Source organism: Giraffa tippelskirchi, chromosome 4 (assembly GCF_054371585.1).
Source record: "Giraffa tippelskirchi isolate mGirTip1 chromosome 4, T2T-mGirTip1v1.2.pri, whole genome shotgun sequence".
Taxonomy (NCBI): Eukaryota; Metazoa; Chordata; class Mammalia; order Artiodactyla; family Giraffidae; genus Giraffa; species Giraffa tippelskirchi.
Genome location: NC_137278.1, coordinates 100936102 through 100954864, shown reverse-complemented (window position 1 = coordinate 100954864; position 18763 = coordinate 100936102). Strand labels below are relative to the sequence as shown.

The following is an 18763-nucleotide window of genomic DNA, read 5'->3' as shown; positions in this document are numbered from 1 at the left end:
CTATTGAGTTGGTGATGCTTTCTTACCATGTCATCCTCTGTCACTCTCTTCTCTTTATGCCTTCAATCTTTCCCAGCATCATGGTTTTTTCCAATGAGTCGGCTCTTTGCATCAGGTGGCCAAAGTATTGGAGTTTCAGCTTCAGCATCAGTCCTTCCAATGACTATTCAGGGTCGAATTCCTTTAGGATTGACTGGTTTGATCTCCTTGCAGTCCAAGGGACTTTCAAGAGTCTTCTCCAGCACCACAGTTTGAAAGCATCAATTCTTCGGCACTCAGATTTTTTTTATAGTCCAACTCTTACTTTCATAAATGACTACTGGAAAAACCATAGCTTTGAATAGATGGATCTTTGTCTGCAAAGTGATGTCTTTGCTTTTTAATACTCTGTCTAGGTTTGTCATAGCTTTCCTTCCAAGGAGCAAGCATCTTTTAATTTCATGGCTACAGTCACCATTCACAGTGATTTTGGAGCACAAGAAGAGGAAATCTGTCACTACTTCCATTTTTTCCCTTTCTATCTCCCTTTGTGTGTGTGCTCAATCGCTCAGTCATGTCTGACTGCTTTTCAACCCCATGGACTGTAGTCAGCCAGGCTCCTCTGTCCATAGGATTTCCCAGGCAAGAATATTGGAGTGTGTTGCCATTTCCTACACCAGGGGAATCTTTTGGACCCAGGAATTGGACCTGAACATCTGTCTTCATCCCTCAGCTAAAAGCTGAGTTGGGGAGACCTACATTAACCGAAGAGGAGTGGCTTGCCCTGACAAAAAGAAGGGTACCGTGGGAACAGGCATGTGTGTGCCTGTGTGCCTATGTGTTTGTGTGATGGAGGAAGGGAGCTTTCTTGGCTGAGGAAATGGGTGAAAGTCAGCTCAAGCCAAAGAGCCGAGTGCATCTGCTCATGGGGAGGGGAGAGCAGGTCGTAATGAATGTGTGATGACCTCAGTCACAGGTGGGATGTGGATAAATATTTACTAGTAATAGATTATTACTAATCTATTTTTTTAATGTATTAAAATCTGTGAATCAATACTGCTTTCATCATTCATTTATTTATTTACTTTTGGCTGCACCACATGGCTTGCAGGATTCTTAGTTCCCCAACCAGGAATTGAACCCTTGCCCTTGGCAGTGAAAGCCCGAAGTCCTAACCACTGGACTGTCAGAGAACACTCATAAACGTTAAACTTTTTTTGATATGTGTAATATTTTGATGTGGATCAGATTTTTAAAGTCGTTATTGAATTTGTTACAATATTGCTTCTGCTTTAGATTTTGACTTTTTGATGGTGAAGTATATGGGATCTTAGCTCCCCAATTGGGGATCAAACTTGCACCCCCTGCATTGGGAGGCAACATCCTAGCCACTGGACCACCAGGGAAGTCCCTAAACTCTTAATTAATGTTAATAACCACATTTATAGGCTTACTTGGTGGCTCAGACAGTAAACAATCTGCCTGTAATGCAGGACACCTAGGTTCAATCCCTGGGTCAGGAAAGCCCCCTGGAGAAGGGAGTGGATACCCACTCCAGTACTCTTGCCTGGAGAATCCCACGGACAGAGGAGCCTGGTGGGCTACAGTCCACGGGGTTGCAGAGTCAGACACAATTAAGCGACTAACACACACACAATAACAACATTTATAATCCAAAAAGATGACTAATGTTTTTGAGTGAGTGCTTACTATGTGTCAGGAATCTTTATGGACTTCATTTGATCATGATTAGAACCCTATGAGAGAAGTAGTCTTATAATCCTCATAGCTGGAAGGGGAAATTTAAGGACCAAAGAAGTTAAAAACTTGCCAAAACTCACAGAGCTCATTAGCAACAGAATGGGGATTTGAACTCAGGTCTGCCTCACCCCAGAGCTCCACATCTCTGAACGGGACACTGGTGGCTGGTTGTGGGAGTAGTGAGCAGACCAGCACGAAGACCAGCATGGGCTGGAGAGTGTGATCACCACTTAACCGGCTGCATGGCCCACCATGGCACAGTTCAATGCCCTCTCAACTCAGCTCTCTTTTCTATTACATGGGGAGAGATTGCACTGTTTGAGGAGGATGGAATGAGGTAACACAAGCACGAGGTCTGGGAGAGATATGCTGGTGATGAAGGCGAGGACAGGATGCACAGGAGGTGAGGGGAAGAAAAGACCATATTAAGCACCACTGGGTACGTTCAGGAGTTCCAGTTTTACCAGGAGACACACAGCTTGTTGAGTGAGAAAGTCAGCGTTTCGTTTGACTCACTTTCCTAAATACATTATCTGCTTTTCCAGATCCAAATCTGGCCACATACACCTCAACTGATGACAGATTGGCAGAGAGCTTTGGTTGCTTTGATATACATGTTTAAGAAAGCCCAAAACGTGAGTTTCAGAAATAGGACTTATTAAAGTCCTAGTTGAGATTCTGTCTGAAGCATAAAATTCAAGAAGTGCTTCTCATTTTATGGATTTTTAAACTTTAAGATATTGATGCTTTATGAAAATGTCTTTATAAATTTACGCCCACTGGTGGATTCCTGAAATTCCCAGCATTTCTTTTGAAAATTGTAATAATGTGATTCGTAATGAAGGAAGGAAGTTATACAGTTCCTCTCGTAATAACTTTCAGTTTGCTCATTTTTCAATTCCAACAAAGTTTTAGAAAACGCCCTCTCATAGCTTCTTCTACTGATTTGCTAAAACTAAACATCAGCAAGGAAGCTTGATGTGCTGCAGTTCGTGGGGTCGCCAAGAGCCGGACACATCTGAGCGACTGAACAACAACAAATAGCAGGACCTTTAAAAACGACAATGTCTTATAATTTTGAGTCTTCTGCTATGCCTTACCCACCCTTTAACTCATTATTAAACACTCTCTGCTTTTTCCCTCTATCATTTCCCCCAAGGACAAGACCAAAAGGAGTACGAATTCAATATTTCCTTCTCAATATTTAAATTAAGAACAAATAATGTAAAGAATAGAACAAATAACCCCCAAGGTGGAGGGGGTTAAGGGAGGGATGGAATGGTAGGCTGGGGTTAGTAGATGTAAATTTTTATATATAGGATGGATAAACAACAAGGTATATTCAATACCCTGTGATAAACCATAATGGAGAAGAATATTTTAAAATGTATATATATATGTAAACACTGAATCACTTTGCTGTACATCAGTAATTAACACAATATTGTAAATCAACTATACTTCAATACAAATTCATTAATTAATTAAATATATAAATTAAGAACAAATACTAAAATATATCATTTCCTTGAATTTCTATGAGAAAGGTTAAGGAGATGATTTGAAAAGGTAACAAAAGGTTTTTCTTTCAAGTTTCAGATTTTTATTTTATTTATTAAAAGTTTTTATTGGAGTAAAAACTTTACATAATTCTTCATTCTTATTCATTCTTATTGCTTTAGAATGTTGTGTTAGTTTCTGTTGTATAGGAAAGTGAATAAACTATATATATACATATATCCCTCTTTTTTTTTTTTTTAAATTTCCTTCCCATTTAGGTCACCACAGAGCACTGAGTAGCATTCCCTGGGCTATATATTGAGCTCTCATTAATGATCTATTTTATACACAGTATCAATAGTATATATATATCAGTCTCAATCCCTCCCACCCCAGCTTCAGTTTGCTCTCTACATCTGTGTCTCTATTTCTGCTTTGCACATAGGTTCATCTGTACCAATTTTTCCAAAGTTTCAGGTTTAAATATCTTTGATCCCACTGAAGGGGGAGGAAGAGACAGATGTTGGATTGGAATGTCTCTACTAGCCTGGGGATGCCTTCAAACACCTGTCTTTCATTTTGTTACATCCCAGCTTAGGGGAAGCAAGGGGTGGGACAGAGATTAGGAGAAAGAGGGACCAGAGCCTTGGGCCCCCAGGAGAGGCGTGACTCTGATCTCCTCCCTCCTCAGAGCAGCTGCTGGGAGGACTGGCTTCAGCTCCAGCTGCCCAGGGAAGGACACAGCCCATCCCTAGATCAATGGTCCAAACCCCCCTACCCTGAGGACTCTTCAATGGGTAACGGGGGCTAGTTCAGTGTGGAAGAGTAAAAAGTAAAAAGAGGGGCTAAGATGATCTGGGTCAACATTTCAGTCTATTTTCTTCTCTGACTGAGCAGAAAACTAAACTAGTTACTGTTGATCAAAGACAAGTGTCAGGCCCTGTTGTAAGTATTTCTGTTTGCATTATCTCACTGAACCCTCAAGAAGAGATAGGTTCTGTAATTATCCCCATTTTACAGAGGGGCACACTGAAGGTGTTGAGTGACTTGTTCAAGGTCACAAAGGGAAGGCAGGGCTCAATTCCAGGCAGCTGGCTGCACAGCTCACAACGTACTTCCCCTGCAACATGCAGGGGGGACTCCACCCTTACCTTTGATGTTGATCTGCACGCTTTTGGACACAGTCAGCCCTTTTTGATTGTGGGCCTCACAACTGAAGATTGTGGTCTTGGTCAGACCTAGAGGAGAAGGAGACCCATGAGACCAGGGGTGGAGAGACAGGCTGCTGTTTATCAGAATCCTAGGGGAGTCTGAGTATCCTTTTACTTTGTGGTTCAGTGCTTCAAGCCATAAACGCAAAGTTAATTAAAAATGTGTGTTGGTGTTTGAAAAACAAACCTAGGATTAAACCCTAGGTACCAGGAACAAGGCAACAAGGGGCTTAAAAGCCATCTGTAATTGATTAAAATTCTTTATTTTTTCCCAGTGGTGAGACATGAGGTAACAAAGCAGTATCATTTAGTTTAAAAATTTCAGCAAGGAGCTATAGGAATTGTGTGTGTGCTCAAGCCCTCAGTTCTGTCCAACTCTGTGACTCTGTGGGCTGTAGCCCGTCAGGTTTCTCCGTCCATGGGATTTTCCAGGCAAGAATACTGGAGTGGGTTGCCATTTCCTCCTTAAGGGAATCTTCCCTACCCAGGGATCGAACCCACATCTCTTGCATCTCCTGCACTGGCAGGCAGATTCTTTACCAGTGTGCCACCTGGGAAGCCCACAATAGGAATTACTGGCCCCAATATTAAGAAAAGTGGTTTATGGGGCTCACCCAGACAACCCCCTGCTTAGCATCCCCATATATCCTATGCTACACATTGTGGACATGTCAGGACTCCAGAAACAGCAGGACAAAAGTCACAGTTTTTAAAACTTCTGATGAATGAAATTTCTGTGGCAGTGATCCTTTTTTAATAGTAAAAATCCATGTATTCATAAGGAGTTATGCAAATACAAGGCATCACTATTACTTGAAGACACTGGTGCTGAATGAAGAAAAATTCTACCATTTCAGAGATTTGAAGACATCTTAGAAATGAAAAATATTCAGTTGATTCATTAATTTTAAGGAGAAAGGAAGAGAAGCAATCCAGATTTTGGTTTCTTTATTTTTACTACTATTTTAACTCTTTTGACTGTGCTGTGTGGCATGTGGGTATTGAACCCTTGTCTCCTGCATTGGAAGCACAGAGTCTTAACCACTGGACTTCCAGGGAAGTCCCAAGATCTTGGTTTCTTTCTTTCTTTTTAAAATATTTTTATTTATTTGGTTGCACTAGGTCTTAGTTATAGCATGTGGGATCAAACCCAGGCCTCCTGTACTGGGAGCATGGAGTCTTAGCCACTGGACCACCAGGGAAGTCTCCCCTTGGTTTCTTATAATACTATTCGCCAGTGAAAGGAGCCAGAGTTCCTCGGAGAAATGCTGATTTTCAGTTTGGAGCAGTAAACATGTAAGATGAGCCTGGAGCAAAATATACAACATACGACACCCACACACCCACACACGCACAAAGGGATGGGTGGGGGCGGTGGCAAAGAGACACATGAGCCAGCTAAAAAAACTCCCAATCGCCAAAGCGGAAACAAGTTGAGCAAGAAAATAAAGCAGCATTAGATTGTAACCCAAAGGATAAGATAATTATCCATGAGTCTATAACGATATTTGTTGTTGCTGTTGTTGTTTAGCTGCTCAGTCGTGTCCAGCTCTTTTTTGACCCCATGGACCCTGGTATCCCACCAGGCTCCTCTGTCCATGGGATTTCCCAGGCAAGAATACTGGAACGGGTGGCCATGCCCTCCTCCAGGGGATCTTCCTGACCCCGGGATGGAATCTGCATCTCCTGCATCTCCTACATTGGCAAGTGGATTCTTTACTGCTAAGCCACCTAGGAAGCCCCTTTACCAATATACACAAATGATTAAATAAATGGGAGAAGAGACAAACCCCCATGCAGAAGAATTCCAAGTGATTTTTATACTGATGCTCCGCTCCTAAAGAGGAGCATTAGTCTTTACTCCTGCACATAATGACTTCCTTCCAAAGAGATCGATAAGGAAAGGGGAATCAAAGAAAAACTTTCAAATGAGAAACTGACAAACACTAGCTCAGGTCGAGAGTCAAGGTCAAGGCCAATAATGGTAAGCCATGCTGACAGAGTGTACCCTTGATATGATGTGATGAAAATGGCACTTCCCCTCTGGGGTCCTCCCCCACCAAAACATAGAACCCAAATCTAATTATGAGAAAAAGGAGGTAAACATCAGACAGATCCAAACTGTGGGACACACTACAAAAAAAGATCTGACTGGTACTCCTCAAAACCATCCATGTCATTAAAAACAAGGGAAGTTTGAGACATTGTCACAACCAAGAGAAGCCAAAGGAGACATTAGGTAAAGACTAAGAAAATCTGAATAAACTATGGACTTTAGTTGATAATGATGTCTCAGGAATTTTCAGGGGTGACAGAATAATCAGCTACATGCTAGTTTCAGGCTTACATTTACTGAAAGGATATTTCAGTGAGATAAAAAAGCATGCTTAGGGACTTCCCTGGTGGTCCAGGGGCTAAGACTCTGAGCTCCCAGTGCAGGGGGCCCAGGTTTGATCCCTGGTCGGAACTAGAGCCCATGTGCCACTAACTAAGACTTAGCACAGCCAAATACATAATAATATAATATATAATTATATATAATACAATAATATATTATTATGATATAAGAATAATAGAAATAAGGTGCACAATAAATGTAAAGCACTTGAATCATCCCAAAACCATCCCCTCTACCCACCACCTCCGGTCCATGGAAAAATTGTCTTCCATGAAACTGGCCCCTGGTGCCAAAAAGGTTGGGGACTACTGCTCTAAGCCACCACCTGGGGCCCCTGTTGCCCACCACTTTTTCACAGGCAGGCCTGTGACCTTTGGCTTTTCCTGCTGGAGTATCACCTTTAACTTTCCAGGTAGTCAGTTCCCAAATGAGATGCCTGTTTCACCAGGCAACGTGAACTGGCAAAACTTGGCTTATGTTTAGAAAAATCAGCTTTGGCTCAATCATAAGACCCAGGGAGCTGCTAGGCAACTTACATTTTGTACATATTTGAGCAGTCTTCTGCAGGCTAAAACTTCAATCACCCTTGTCCAAACTCTTGGGAAACCCTTGAATACAAACTATGAATCACACTGACAACTGGTGGTGAGGGCAAACCTGGCCCTGCAAGGAAACAAGAGGATGAACATATTTCCTTGAGATCCATCATCTCCTTACAGATCCCAAAGTAAGATGAGTTAGGCCCATGGTTTTTCGGTCCTGCAAGGTTGATCGATGTCGAGAGTGAAACCACTCCTCATGGAACAAGATTTTAGGTTAAGGGGGAAGACATTTTTCCTCTTTGTGCTTCTCTTCAGAGGACACACAAAGTCAAGAAAACAATCAGGAGCGAATTCCCCGGCACAAGGCACCCACTCCAACTCAGAACTGCCCACAAGAAGCCAAACCATCAGGTGGGTTGAGGTGGTGAATGTCCACAGGCCAAACGGAGGTTACCAAAGAGAAATGGAGACTGATTCCAACCCAGATTAACTTTCTCTAGAATTGAATGGGTGAAAACTTTAGGCCAAATATAGGCTTCCTGGCTTAATGTATTCAGTGATACATTTTTTTTTTTTTTTGGCTTAAAGACGTTAGCTTCCCACTTGGAGACTCATTTATAAACCTGGGTTGACTGCAGCAACCAAGATGGACTAAGAAAGAGAGCTACCCCATCACTTCTCCATTCTCCCTCCCTCAACTACTAGACTAGAATAGGTCTTGAAGTTTTAGAGCCCAACCCTTGTGGCTTTCCAGGGAGAAAAGTACCCACCTACCACATCTCCACCCTACCATCCAATCTCCCAAACATCCCCAACAGCAGCACCTCCACATTTCCTGTTGCCAGGTCCTCTTCTCGTGGGCACCCCCTGACTCCATGACATCCCACCCAAGTTCACTATGATGGTTTGCGCCCCTCTTGCTTGGTACTCTGCTGGTTTAAAAAAAGACAGCCCCTGACACAAGGTCTGAAAGATATTTTAGGGAACATTCAGCCACAGGATGCTCCCTCAAGGGAAGGTCAATCAGAATTGCTGAGGAGGCAGTTCCTAAGAGCACAGTTAGGGTGTTTCTTTGAGTTCTGGGTTAAGCAATCCAGTCCTTTTATTTTTTTCCCCTAGTGTTCATCTTTCTACCCAGAGAGGACAGAAATACAATAATATGCTGCATAAATGAATGCTTACATTTATGAACTTAGAACTCACTTTCTGCCCTGAATTCATTCACTCAACATTTACTGCATACGTGCTATGTGCAGATCTTTTCCCAGGCACCTGGGATCTATCCATGAATAAAGCAAAGATACCTGCCCTTATAAAGCTCACATTCTCATGGGCAAAAGAGGGTGAGAAATAATAGCCTTAATAAATGTTACCAAAAGGAGTTTGTGGGTCCAGCTGCTTGACCCTCAAAAGCCAATAAACCAGCCAGACTGGTGGAAAGGAAAGTTTGCTTTATTTCAGGTGCCAGCAACTGAGTGGGGGAGGGTGGCAGACATCCGTCCAAAGGCCAACTTCCCACCCCGGCAAGCAGTGGGTGAGAGCTTTTAAAGACAGATTGTGGGGGGCGGTCTACATGCAGGAACAGCACAGTCATTTCTAAGTTATCTTCAAATTGGTCATCAGTGATCTGACCAGCATCATCTTGGTTGTTTTAGGTACAGTTAATCTTTAGTTCTAGGGTTCATTTGTTCCCATCTTTTTGTGGCCAATTGTCAGAATTGTGACAGCTCATGTCCTGGGTACAGTCTGCTCATCATGTAGTTAACTTCTCCAGGTAGGTATCTATAAGACAGCTCATACAATGTGGCTCAGAATCTTATCTATAGCCCTTGAGAAAGAGCTAAAGGTCCTTGACTATGCTTAATGACTACATTACTATTATCTAGTCTCCTTTGATTGCTTTCCTTTGTTTCCACATTTCTCACTTCTCTGATTAAACTTATTCTTTGACTAAAGTTTTCCAGACACAAAAGGCAAGCAGAAGATATTGAGGGGGGTGGGCAGGCAAGGGGAGGCAAAGACCTGCTCCGTTTGATAAGCTGCATGCTGTATCAGAAGGTGATTAGTACTCGGGAAAAATAGAAGAGGATTAGGGGGTCAGGATGTGTGGAGAAGCGGTAGTGATTTTAAACGTGCGGGTCAGAGATGACTCCTTGAGAAGCATCCTCTGAGGAAAGACTTGGGGTGAGGGAACAGGCCAAGTTTATTCTGGAGGGTGAAGGAAGGTTTAAAGTCAGGGAATATATGGGTCAGGCCTTTGTCCTCCAAGAGAGATGGGAAACCTTGGGCTTTGAGCAGAAGATTAGTCTATGTTTTATGAGGCTTGTTCCAGCTGCCACACAAAGGGTAGACCTTAGGCAAGCAGGTCCCTTACTTGCTCCAAATTTCTTCCTGATCTGTAAAATGGTAATTAGAAAATATTTAACTGTATCATTGACTGCTATGAGGTTCTTTACTGAAAGCACTGTGAGAATTACAAACTGATACACAAATTCTAGTTATTATTGTTACTGTTGTCATTACAATGAATATTAAGAACTACAGGGACTTCCTTGGTAGTCCAGTGATTAAGACTCCACGCTTCCACTGCAAGGAGCGCCAGTTCAATCCTTGGTCCAGGAACTAAGAATCTTGCATGCCTTGCTGTACGGCCAAAAAATAGTAATAATTTAAAAAAAAAAGCACTATAGCCAATTAACTAAAAGCAAAACTAGCTTAGCTGCTTTCTAAATGTGGATTTTAACATAAAACAAGTATTTTTTAAAAGTAAAAACCAGGATGTTCCTGGTGGCTCAGTGGTAAAGAATCCACCTGCCAATGCAGGAGACATGGGTTCGCTCCCTGGTCTGGGAAGATCCCACATGCTGGGGAAGAGCTAAGCCGGTGTTCCACAATGACTTAGCCTGTGCTCTAGAGCCTGTGCTCTGCAACAAGAGAAGCCACCACAATGAGAAGCCCAGGTCCTGCAACTAAGAGTAGCCCCCACTTGCTGCAACTAGAGAAAAGCCCGAGCAGCAATGAAGACCCAGCACAGCCAAAAATAAAGAAGTAAATAAAAACATTTTTTTAAAAAAAGTAAAAACCAGAAAGATCAGCCTAAGTCCCTGATCTTGGTAGGAAGGTAGCTCAAAATGGACAGTGAGTTAGTAACTGTTTCATATAAAAATTTTTTTCAGGTAACATTTGAGTCATTCCTGTAGGTTGCTTCTGTACCAAAATCCTTACATACATTATTTCACTGAATCTTCATAAATGTTCTGTGAGGTAGACACCGTTATTATCCCTATTTTATATAAAGAAGGCAAGTAACTTGCCTAGGGACACAAAGTGGTGAACTGACATTAGTTGATGGGATCTTAACCACTTAACCTATAACACATCCTGTCGCTGAACACCATAGAGCAAAAGCTTTCTATAGTTCTGCTCATTATTTTGGGACTCGATTTTGTTGATGACAAAGTACTTCCTTGGGGGGAAAAAGTAACTTTGTTTTAAAATAGTTTTCGATTCACAAGAAATTACAGAACTAGCACAGAGTTCCTAGCACCCTTCACCCAGGTTCCCCTAATGGTAACATCTTACATAATCATAGTAACATGAGCAAGTGACTTTGGAACAATGTTCACGTGCTCAGTTGTTCAATCATGTCCAATTCTTTGTGACCCTCTGGACTGTAGCCCACCAGGCTCCTCTGTCTATGGGATTTTCCAGGCAAGAATACTGGAGTGGATTGCCATTTCCTACTCCAGTTGATCTTCCCAACCCAGGGATCGAACCTGCATCTCTTGTGTCTCCTGCAATTGAACCACCCAGGAAGCTCAATACTACTAACTAAAATACAGGCAGGCCTTATTCAGATTTCACTAGTTTTTGGTTTTCCTTTATTTGGGGGAAGGGGAATTTTAATGAAATTTCTATGAAATTTTATTACAGGTACAAATATGTATACAAATCAACTGTTTCATCACCAAAAAGAAGCTCCCAGGGCCTTCCCTGGGGGTCCAGCTGTTAGGACTCCGAGCATTGACTGCAGGCGGTGCAGGTTTGATCCCTGGGTGAGGAACTAAGATCCCACATGCCCTAGTGGTAAAACCAAAACAAAAAAAGCTCCCCCATGCCACCCCTTTTACGAACATCCTTCTGTCAATCTAACCCCTGGCAGGAGCTGATGTGTACATCATCACTATAACCCTTTCATTTTGAGAATGTTACCTAAATGGAATTACACAGCATGTAACCTTTGAGACTGGTTTTGTTGACTCAGAATCATGCCCTTTAGACAAAGTACTTCTTTGCTCACGTTTCTTAAAGACAGCACTTATGTCACAGAAGAAAAAACAACTGGTATCATGAGGGAAAAGTGTATGATCTTCCTGTTCCTAAATGTGCCTGCTCCAGGCAGGCTCTGAGTGGGTACACAGCCCCGCAAAGCCATCTCAAGTCAAAACAGCCTCAGCCTAGTTCCCTAAATACCACCTACTTACTGGGAGGGGCTCAGGTATCACACTAAATTGTCCTCTAAGTTAAGAATAGATGTAAAGAAGAATAAGTTTGAATGTAGTTCTTTCACAGTGCTACAAAATTTTAACAGTTTAAAACATTTTTTATTCTGAAATGTTAATTGTATATTTACAGAAACAGACAGGGAGTTCCACATATTCTTCACCCTACCTCACCAATGTTGATGTCTCAAATAACTATACTGTCAAAACCAGAAAACTGACACTGGTACCTTCCACAGAGCTTATTCAGATTTTTCCAGTTACATGTGGACTCATTTGTTTGTGTGTGTGTGTGTGTGTGTGTGTGTGTTGCTTTGTGTAAGTTTATCACATGTGTAGCTTCATGTAACAATATCCCATTAAAGTTTATGTTAAAAAGCATAGCCTATAGAATGCTCGATTTCTATTTTACTTCTATCTTCTTAACCAAAGGGAAAAAAATCTTCAAATTAAAGAAAGTAAAATAAAGATTGTAAAGAATCTAAAGCCCAAAATAGGTGTCAGTTGTAATGGTATATCTGATCATTTAGAAATAAATAAGGTCACCAAGTTGAGACAATTTATATCAATATATATAGCCTTCGGTATTAAATTTTGCAGATTCTTCTACTTGCTAAGAAAACTGAAGAGGAAAAGTTCTAGATGAACAGAGATGGGGACTTCCCTGGTAGCCCAGTGACTGCGACTCCTTACTTCCAATGCAGGGGATGTGAGTTCAATCCTTGGTCAGGGAACTAGATCCCACATGCTGAGCAGTGGCCAAAATATAAAACAAAATAAATTCTAGATGAACAGAGATGGACAGATTTTGTCCTTGTTTTCATAAAGAAAATGATACTGATTTTGACAAGTACAAAATCAGTGAGAGACAGAATCCACAGTAGAACTTCAGAGAAGGTTATCAAATTGGTGTCTAGGACACCTGTCCTAGGAGGACAGGCATGGAGTTCAGCTCACCAACAGGAAGTCAAGTCTGATTTCAAAATGAATTGCAAACTGATTTTCAGTCTTTCCAGGACAGTTACTAGTCCAATGTATCAAGGAATATCTTAGAAGACAAGATGGAGAAATAAATGGTGGAAAAAATAAAATTAGGCAGATTTACTGCCGGTTGAAAAGTCAACAAAAGAGCTGATTTCATGACTTGATATCAACTCAGAGGTCGCCTGATGGTCACTGTGCTTTGTCCTTGGTTAGATTAGAATCTAGACAGGAAACAGGGAGAGAATTTGCTAATCCAACAAGAGAATCAAGGTTCAAAATGGCCTTAGTAGATTGGGATGATGACACAAATTTTCATAGGGATAAAGGTCACATGGTAGGCTGAAATTTCAAAATAATTAAATATACAAAAAGCAGGAGAGTCTTGATTTTGCAGCAATTTATGAGAAAAATGCTTGAGGATTTCAGTTAACCTTAGACTCAACATGAACCAATACATTAACCTTCACCAAAAAGGTAATGTAAACTGCATTATCAGAAATAAAGCATTCGAGATATTTAAAATGGATAACCAAGATCCTACTGTGTAGCACAGGGAACTCTGTTCAGTGCTGTGTAGCAGCATGAATGGCATGGGAGTTTGGGGGAGAATGGATACCTGTATATGTTTGGCTGAGTTCCTTTGCTGTCCACCTGAAACTATCACAACACTGTTAATTGGCTAACTCCAATGTAAAATAAAAAAGTTTTTTTTAAAAAAAAGCAAGGTAAAAAAAATATTCAAAACACATGAGGTTACAACCTCCACTTAACTTCACACACATCTTTTCAAAATAACACCAATGCTACCAAGCTCTTTCAACAAAGAGAGGAGTTGGGAACACTTTCCAACTGTTTTATGAGGTCAGCACTACACAGATGCCAAAACCGACATCACAAAAACAAAATTATAAACCAATTTCCTTCACGAACACTGTTGTGTGATAAAGACTTGGACTAGCTTTTGTCCCTGGTAATTTACTGAGTAACCAGAGTGGCTTTGTTATGCTAATGAGATAACTCATGGATCCATAGATGACTTGAAGATGGGGACTGGTCACCAGAATGACTAAATCATGTGATTGGGAGGGTTGGGGCTTTGATCCACGTGATATTAGCTCAAGTTCCTGAGCTCTAGGAAAGAGAGGGAGGTCTGGAGACGGTATTCCATCATGGTTAATGCTTTAATCAGTTATGCCACATAATGAAGCCCCAATAAAAAAAATTCTGAACACCAAAGCTCAGTAGTTTCTTGTTCTGTGAACACACTGATGCACCAGGTGACACTCTTCAGGGCAGAAAAGCTCTGCATTTGGGACCCTCCCAGCCTTCATCCTGTGCGTATCCTTGGTGAGATAAACTATAATGTAAGTAGGGCACTCTTCTGAGTTCTATGAGCTCTTCTAGAAACTCTCTGAACCCAAAGAGGCCATGATGGCTGTTGTTTAGTCACTAAGTCTGAAGGGACACCAGAGGGTCTCTTTGCGACCCCCTGGACTGTAGCCCACCAGGCTCCTCTGTCCATGGGATTCTCCAGGCAAGAGTACTGGAGTGGGTTGCCATTTCCTTCTCCAGGGGATCTTCCCAATCCAGGGATTAAACCCACGTCTCCTGCATTGGATATGGATTCTTTACCACTGAGCCATTTGGGAAACCCAAGGGGGCCATAGGAACCTCCGAATTGACAGCCAGTAAGGAAGCTGGATCATCGAAAAAGCAAGAGAGTTCCAGAAAAACATCTATTTCTGCTTTATTGACTATGCCAAAGCCTTTGACTGTGTGGATCACAAGAAACTGTGGAAAATTCTGAAAGAGATGGGAATACCAGACCATCTGACCTGTCTCTTGAGAAACCTGTATGCAGGTCAGAAAGCAACAGTTAGAACTGGACATGGAACAACAGACTGGTTCCAAATAGGAAAAGGAGTATGTCAAGGCTGTGTATTGTCACCCTGCTTATTTAACTTATATGCAGAGTACATCATGAGAAACGCTGGGCTGGAAGAAACACAAGCTGGAATCAAGATTGCCGGGAGAAATATCAATAACCTCAGATATGCAGATGATACCACCCTTATGGCAGAAAGTGAAGAAGAACTAAAGAGCCTCTTGATGAAGGTGAAAGAGGAGAGTGAAAAAGTTGGCTTAAAGCTCAACATTCAGAAAACTAAGATCATGGCATCTGGTCCCATCACTTCATGGGAAATAGATGGGGAAACAGTGGAAACAGTGTCAGACTTTATATTTTTGGGCTCCAAAATCACTGCAGATGGTGATTGCAGCCATGAAATTAAAAGACGCGTACTCCTTGGAAGGAAGGTTATGACCAACCTAGATAGCATATTTAAAAGCAGAGACATTACTTTGCCAACAAAGGTCTGTCTAGTCAAGGCTATGGTTTTTCCAGTGGTCATGTATGGATGTGAGAGTTGGATGGTGAAGAAAGCTGAGCGCCGAAGAATTGATGCTTTTGAACTGTGGTGTTGGAGAAGACTCTTGAGAGTCCCTTGGACTGCAAGGAGATCCAACCAGTCCATCCTAAAGGAAATCAGTCCTGGGTGTTCATTGGAAGGACTGAAGCTGAAGCTGAAACTCCAATACTTTGGCCACCTCATGCGAAGGGTTGACTCATTGGAAAAGACCCTAATGCTGGGAAGGATTGGGGACAGGAGGAGAAGGGGACGACAGAGGATGAGATGGTTGGATGGCATCACTGACTCGATGGATATGGGTTTGGGTAAACTCCGGGAGTCGGTGATGGACAGGGAGGCCTGGCGTGCTGCGATTCATGGGGTCGCAAAGAGTCGGACACGACTGAGCGACTGAACTGAACTGAACTGAACTGAAGTAAGAAGTACAGGTGGTTTGGGGACTCCCTTGAGACTCATGGATGGCACCTGAGGTGAGGGCAGTCTTGTGGCAGATGCTGTCCTCATCATGGGGTCTTCGCTAACTCACAGTAATTAGGATCAGAACCGGCTCGCAGTACAAGCAGTTGGTGTTACCCCAGAAAAAGCTTAAATGCAAAAATATTTAACTTAATATCTATCAGCCGATGGAATCTATCACAATACATCAGGACCAAGCAGAGTTTAGCCCAGGAATGCAACACTGGTTTAAAATTCGAAAATCCAATCAATGTAATTTGCCACATGAAGAGAATAAAGGCAAAAAACGATATGACCTCAATAGATGCAGAGGCCCAACACAAAAGAATACATACCTTATGATTTCATTTATGTAAATTTCAATAACAGGCAAAATTTATATATGAAACTAGACATCAGTACAAGGCCACCTACGGGAGGTGTAGGTTGACCCAAAGGGAAAAGGGGGTACTTCCTGCGGTGATAGCAATGTTCTATATATTGACGGAAGTGATGATTAGATGACTGTCTACATTTATCATGACTCATTGAGTGTGTGCTTAAGTTCTATGCATTTAATTATATGTCAATTTAACCTACATATTTCGTTGTATGCCCCATAAATCTTCCTTATAGGACTTCAAAACAATCATCCAGAGAAGGTGGAATGTATTTTTTTAAAGTTGATTTTGAGCAAGTAAGTCACTTGATGATCAAGTCCTCAGAGAGACTCAAAGAAAACTCAGATGAAGGCAGAGACAATCATAACATTCCTCATAGAGTCAGGAGTAAGAAAAGTGATTCAGAGACAATACCTCCGGCTGGCAATCACTGGCTGGCCCACTGTCACCGTAAACAGTCAGTGAGTATTACCATGAGTCAGGCTCTGTCTTGGGAGAGACAAAGCCCTTGTCCTTACTAAGCATACATTCTCTAAGAAGACAGAGAAGGTAATGATAGACTGTGACCAGTGCAATGAAGAAGTCCAAAAGAATATGTACCATGCCTGGGAGTCAATAAAGGACTGAGGAGGACCCAAAAGATTGACCAGAAAAGACCTCTGTGCAGAAGTGTTACCTGACATGTGTCACTGGATGAAGGGCAAATGGAACAACATTGTAGGCAGACCGAAGAAACGGTGCAAAGGTCCTGAGGCAGGGAGAAGGGAGATGTTTCTGAGAAAACAAAAGACAATCAGTGTGACTGGTGCTTAATCAGCAGGGCAGAAAGCGTGGGTGGGGGTGGGATTGGCAAGTAGAGTGGGGACCAGAACACGCAGCTCCTATGAGGAGGAGCAGAAAGGCCTCTGGAGAGAAAGTCAAAGATAACGGGCAGCCACTGAAGAGTTCTAGCAGGCAGGGAACATGACCTACCATGGAGGACAAGATGGGGGACAAGGCTGGGAGCAAAGAGACCAGTTAGGATGCTACTGCAGAGATGCTGGCAAGAGCTGGCAGTGACCTGGACCAGGGCCCTGCAGGAGAGGCAGAAAAGAGATTTGAGATGTATTGTGGGTGCACAACTGGCAACCTCCTGATGCAGTCAATCTAAACAATGAGCAGAAGGAAGGATGGGTAGATGGTGACACGCTTTACTAGGATAGGGAACTCTGTGGCAGAACAAGTCTGAGTATGGGGGAAATTAAGAGTTTCATTTTAACACACTTGGATATCCCATAAGTGGACATGCCAAAAGGAGCATGAAGCTCAGGAGGGTAGTCTGAGCCAGAGATACAAAGTTCAAAGTCATCATCACATGGATGGTTGTGAAGCCAGGATCCAAAGGAGATCTCCCAGGTGGGAGTGACTCAGAGGGAACAGAATTTGGTCCAGGACTGAGCCCTGTGGCACCCAGCATGTTCAGAACTCCTGTCATGGGCAGAGGAAGAGCACTGAGGCAGGAAGGAAGCCAGGAAGACAGTTGTTTCAGAAGGTCACCTTTGGCGTACAGCATCCTCACAGAATACTCCCTGAGTACATGCAGACTGGGAGGCTTAGGGGGTGGTAACCTTACCAGACATTGCTGGGAGATGCAAGGAGAGGAGCCAAAGAGGAGCCCATTGGATTTTGCAGCACAGAACCATCCATGGCGCTGACCCTATGAGCACGGTGGGAGGAGGGCTGGGACTGAAGCCAGGTCACGCCCACATAGATGGAAATCAGATGACTGCTGACCTTTGCGGCAGTCACAGTCCCACAATGGCTCAATTCTCCCACAACTGCCCCCATGACCAAGGTATTTGCCTAGCCACCACCGCACTGAGGTCTTCACGTCAGTGGTTCCTGAAAGGCAAGACCTGCCAGGCCAGCTAGGCCACAGCTGCCACAGGAAATGGCTTGAGGCTTCCGGCCACTTGATCGACATAACCACAGACACTCGTCCTGTCCTGTGACCTCTGACCCCCGAGATTTCCACCTGCCTCCCCATCCATCTGGGCCCCATCCTGGGTTGCCCCACCTGCATTTTTATCCTCCTCGATGGCCCGCTGCTGTACACTACAGCACTCACCCAACTTCTGCTCCCTTCCACTGTCAGAAAGCAAACGATAAATAAGTGCCACAACTGAGACTCACCAGGAACAGTCAGAACAGAGGGGGATCTTTCTGGAAGTTCATTAACACGGCTGCTGTTTTGAACCCAGTAAATGTTGACGGGCTCGGGTGGACCCACAGCCTGACAGGTGAGGTTGAAGGCTGTGTTTCTGGTGACATTCATGCTCTCGGGCTGCCTCGTAAAGTGAGGAAGTCCTGCAGAGGAAGTGGTAAGTGGAAGAAGGTTTTAGATTCACAGGCCAAGGTGCAACCCCCAGGTGAATGGAAACTACACCAGAATTCGGCAATAATTTTCTCTGTCCACCACCCTGTATTGCAGGAGACTTGGGTTTGATCTCTGGGTTGGGAAGACCCTCTGGAGAAGGAATTGGCAACCCACTCCAGTATTCTTGCCGGGGAAATCCCATGGACAGAGGTGCCTGATGGGCTACAGTCCATGGGGTCGCAAAGAGTCAGACACGACTGAATGA

At 43.0% G+C, this 18763-nt stretch overlaps 1 protein-coding gene across 4 annotated transcripts in view; it reads right to left on the bottom strand.

The window, feature by feature from the left end:
• Window positions 1-18763, bottom strand: part of MERTK (MER proto-oncogene, tyrosine kinase) — a 139217-nt gene that overhangs the window by 52791 nt on the left and 67663 nt on the right. For all 4 annotated transcript variants that reach the window (XM_081484885.1, XM_081484882.1, XM_081484884.1 and 1 more), the window contains 2 exons: window positions 18315-18488; window positions 4392-4478 (listed from right to left, as the gene is read on the bottom strand). In XM_081484885.1, the coding sequence (XP_081341011.1) occupies window positions 4392-4478; window positions 18315-18488 (261 nt within the window). The remainder of the gene's footprint in view (window positions 1-4391; window positions 4479-18314; window positions 18489-18763) is intronic.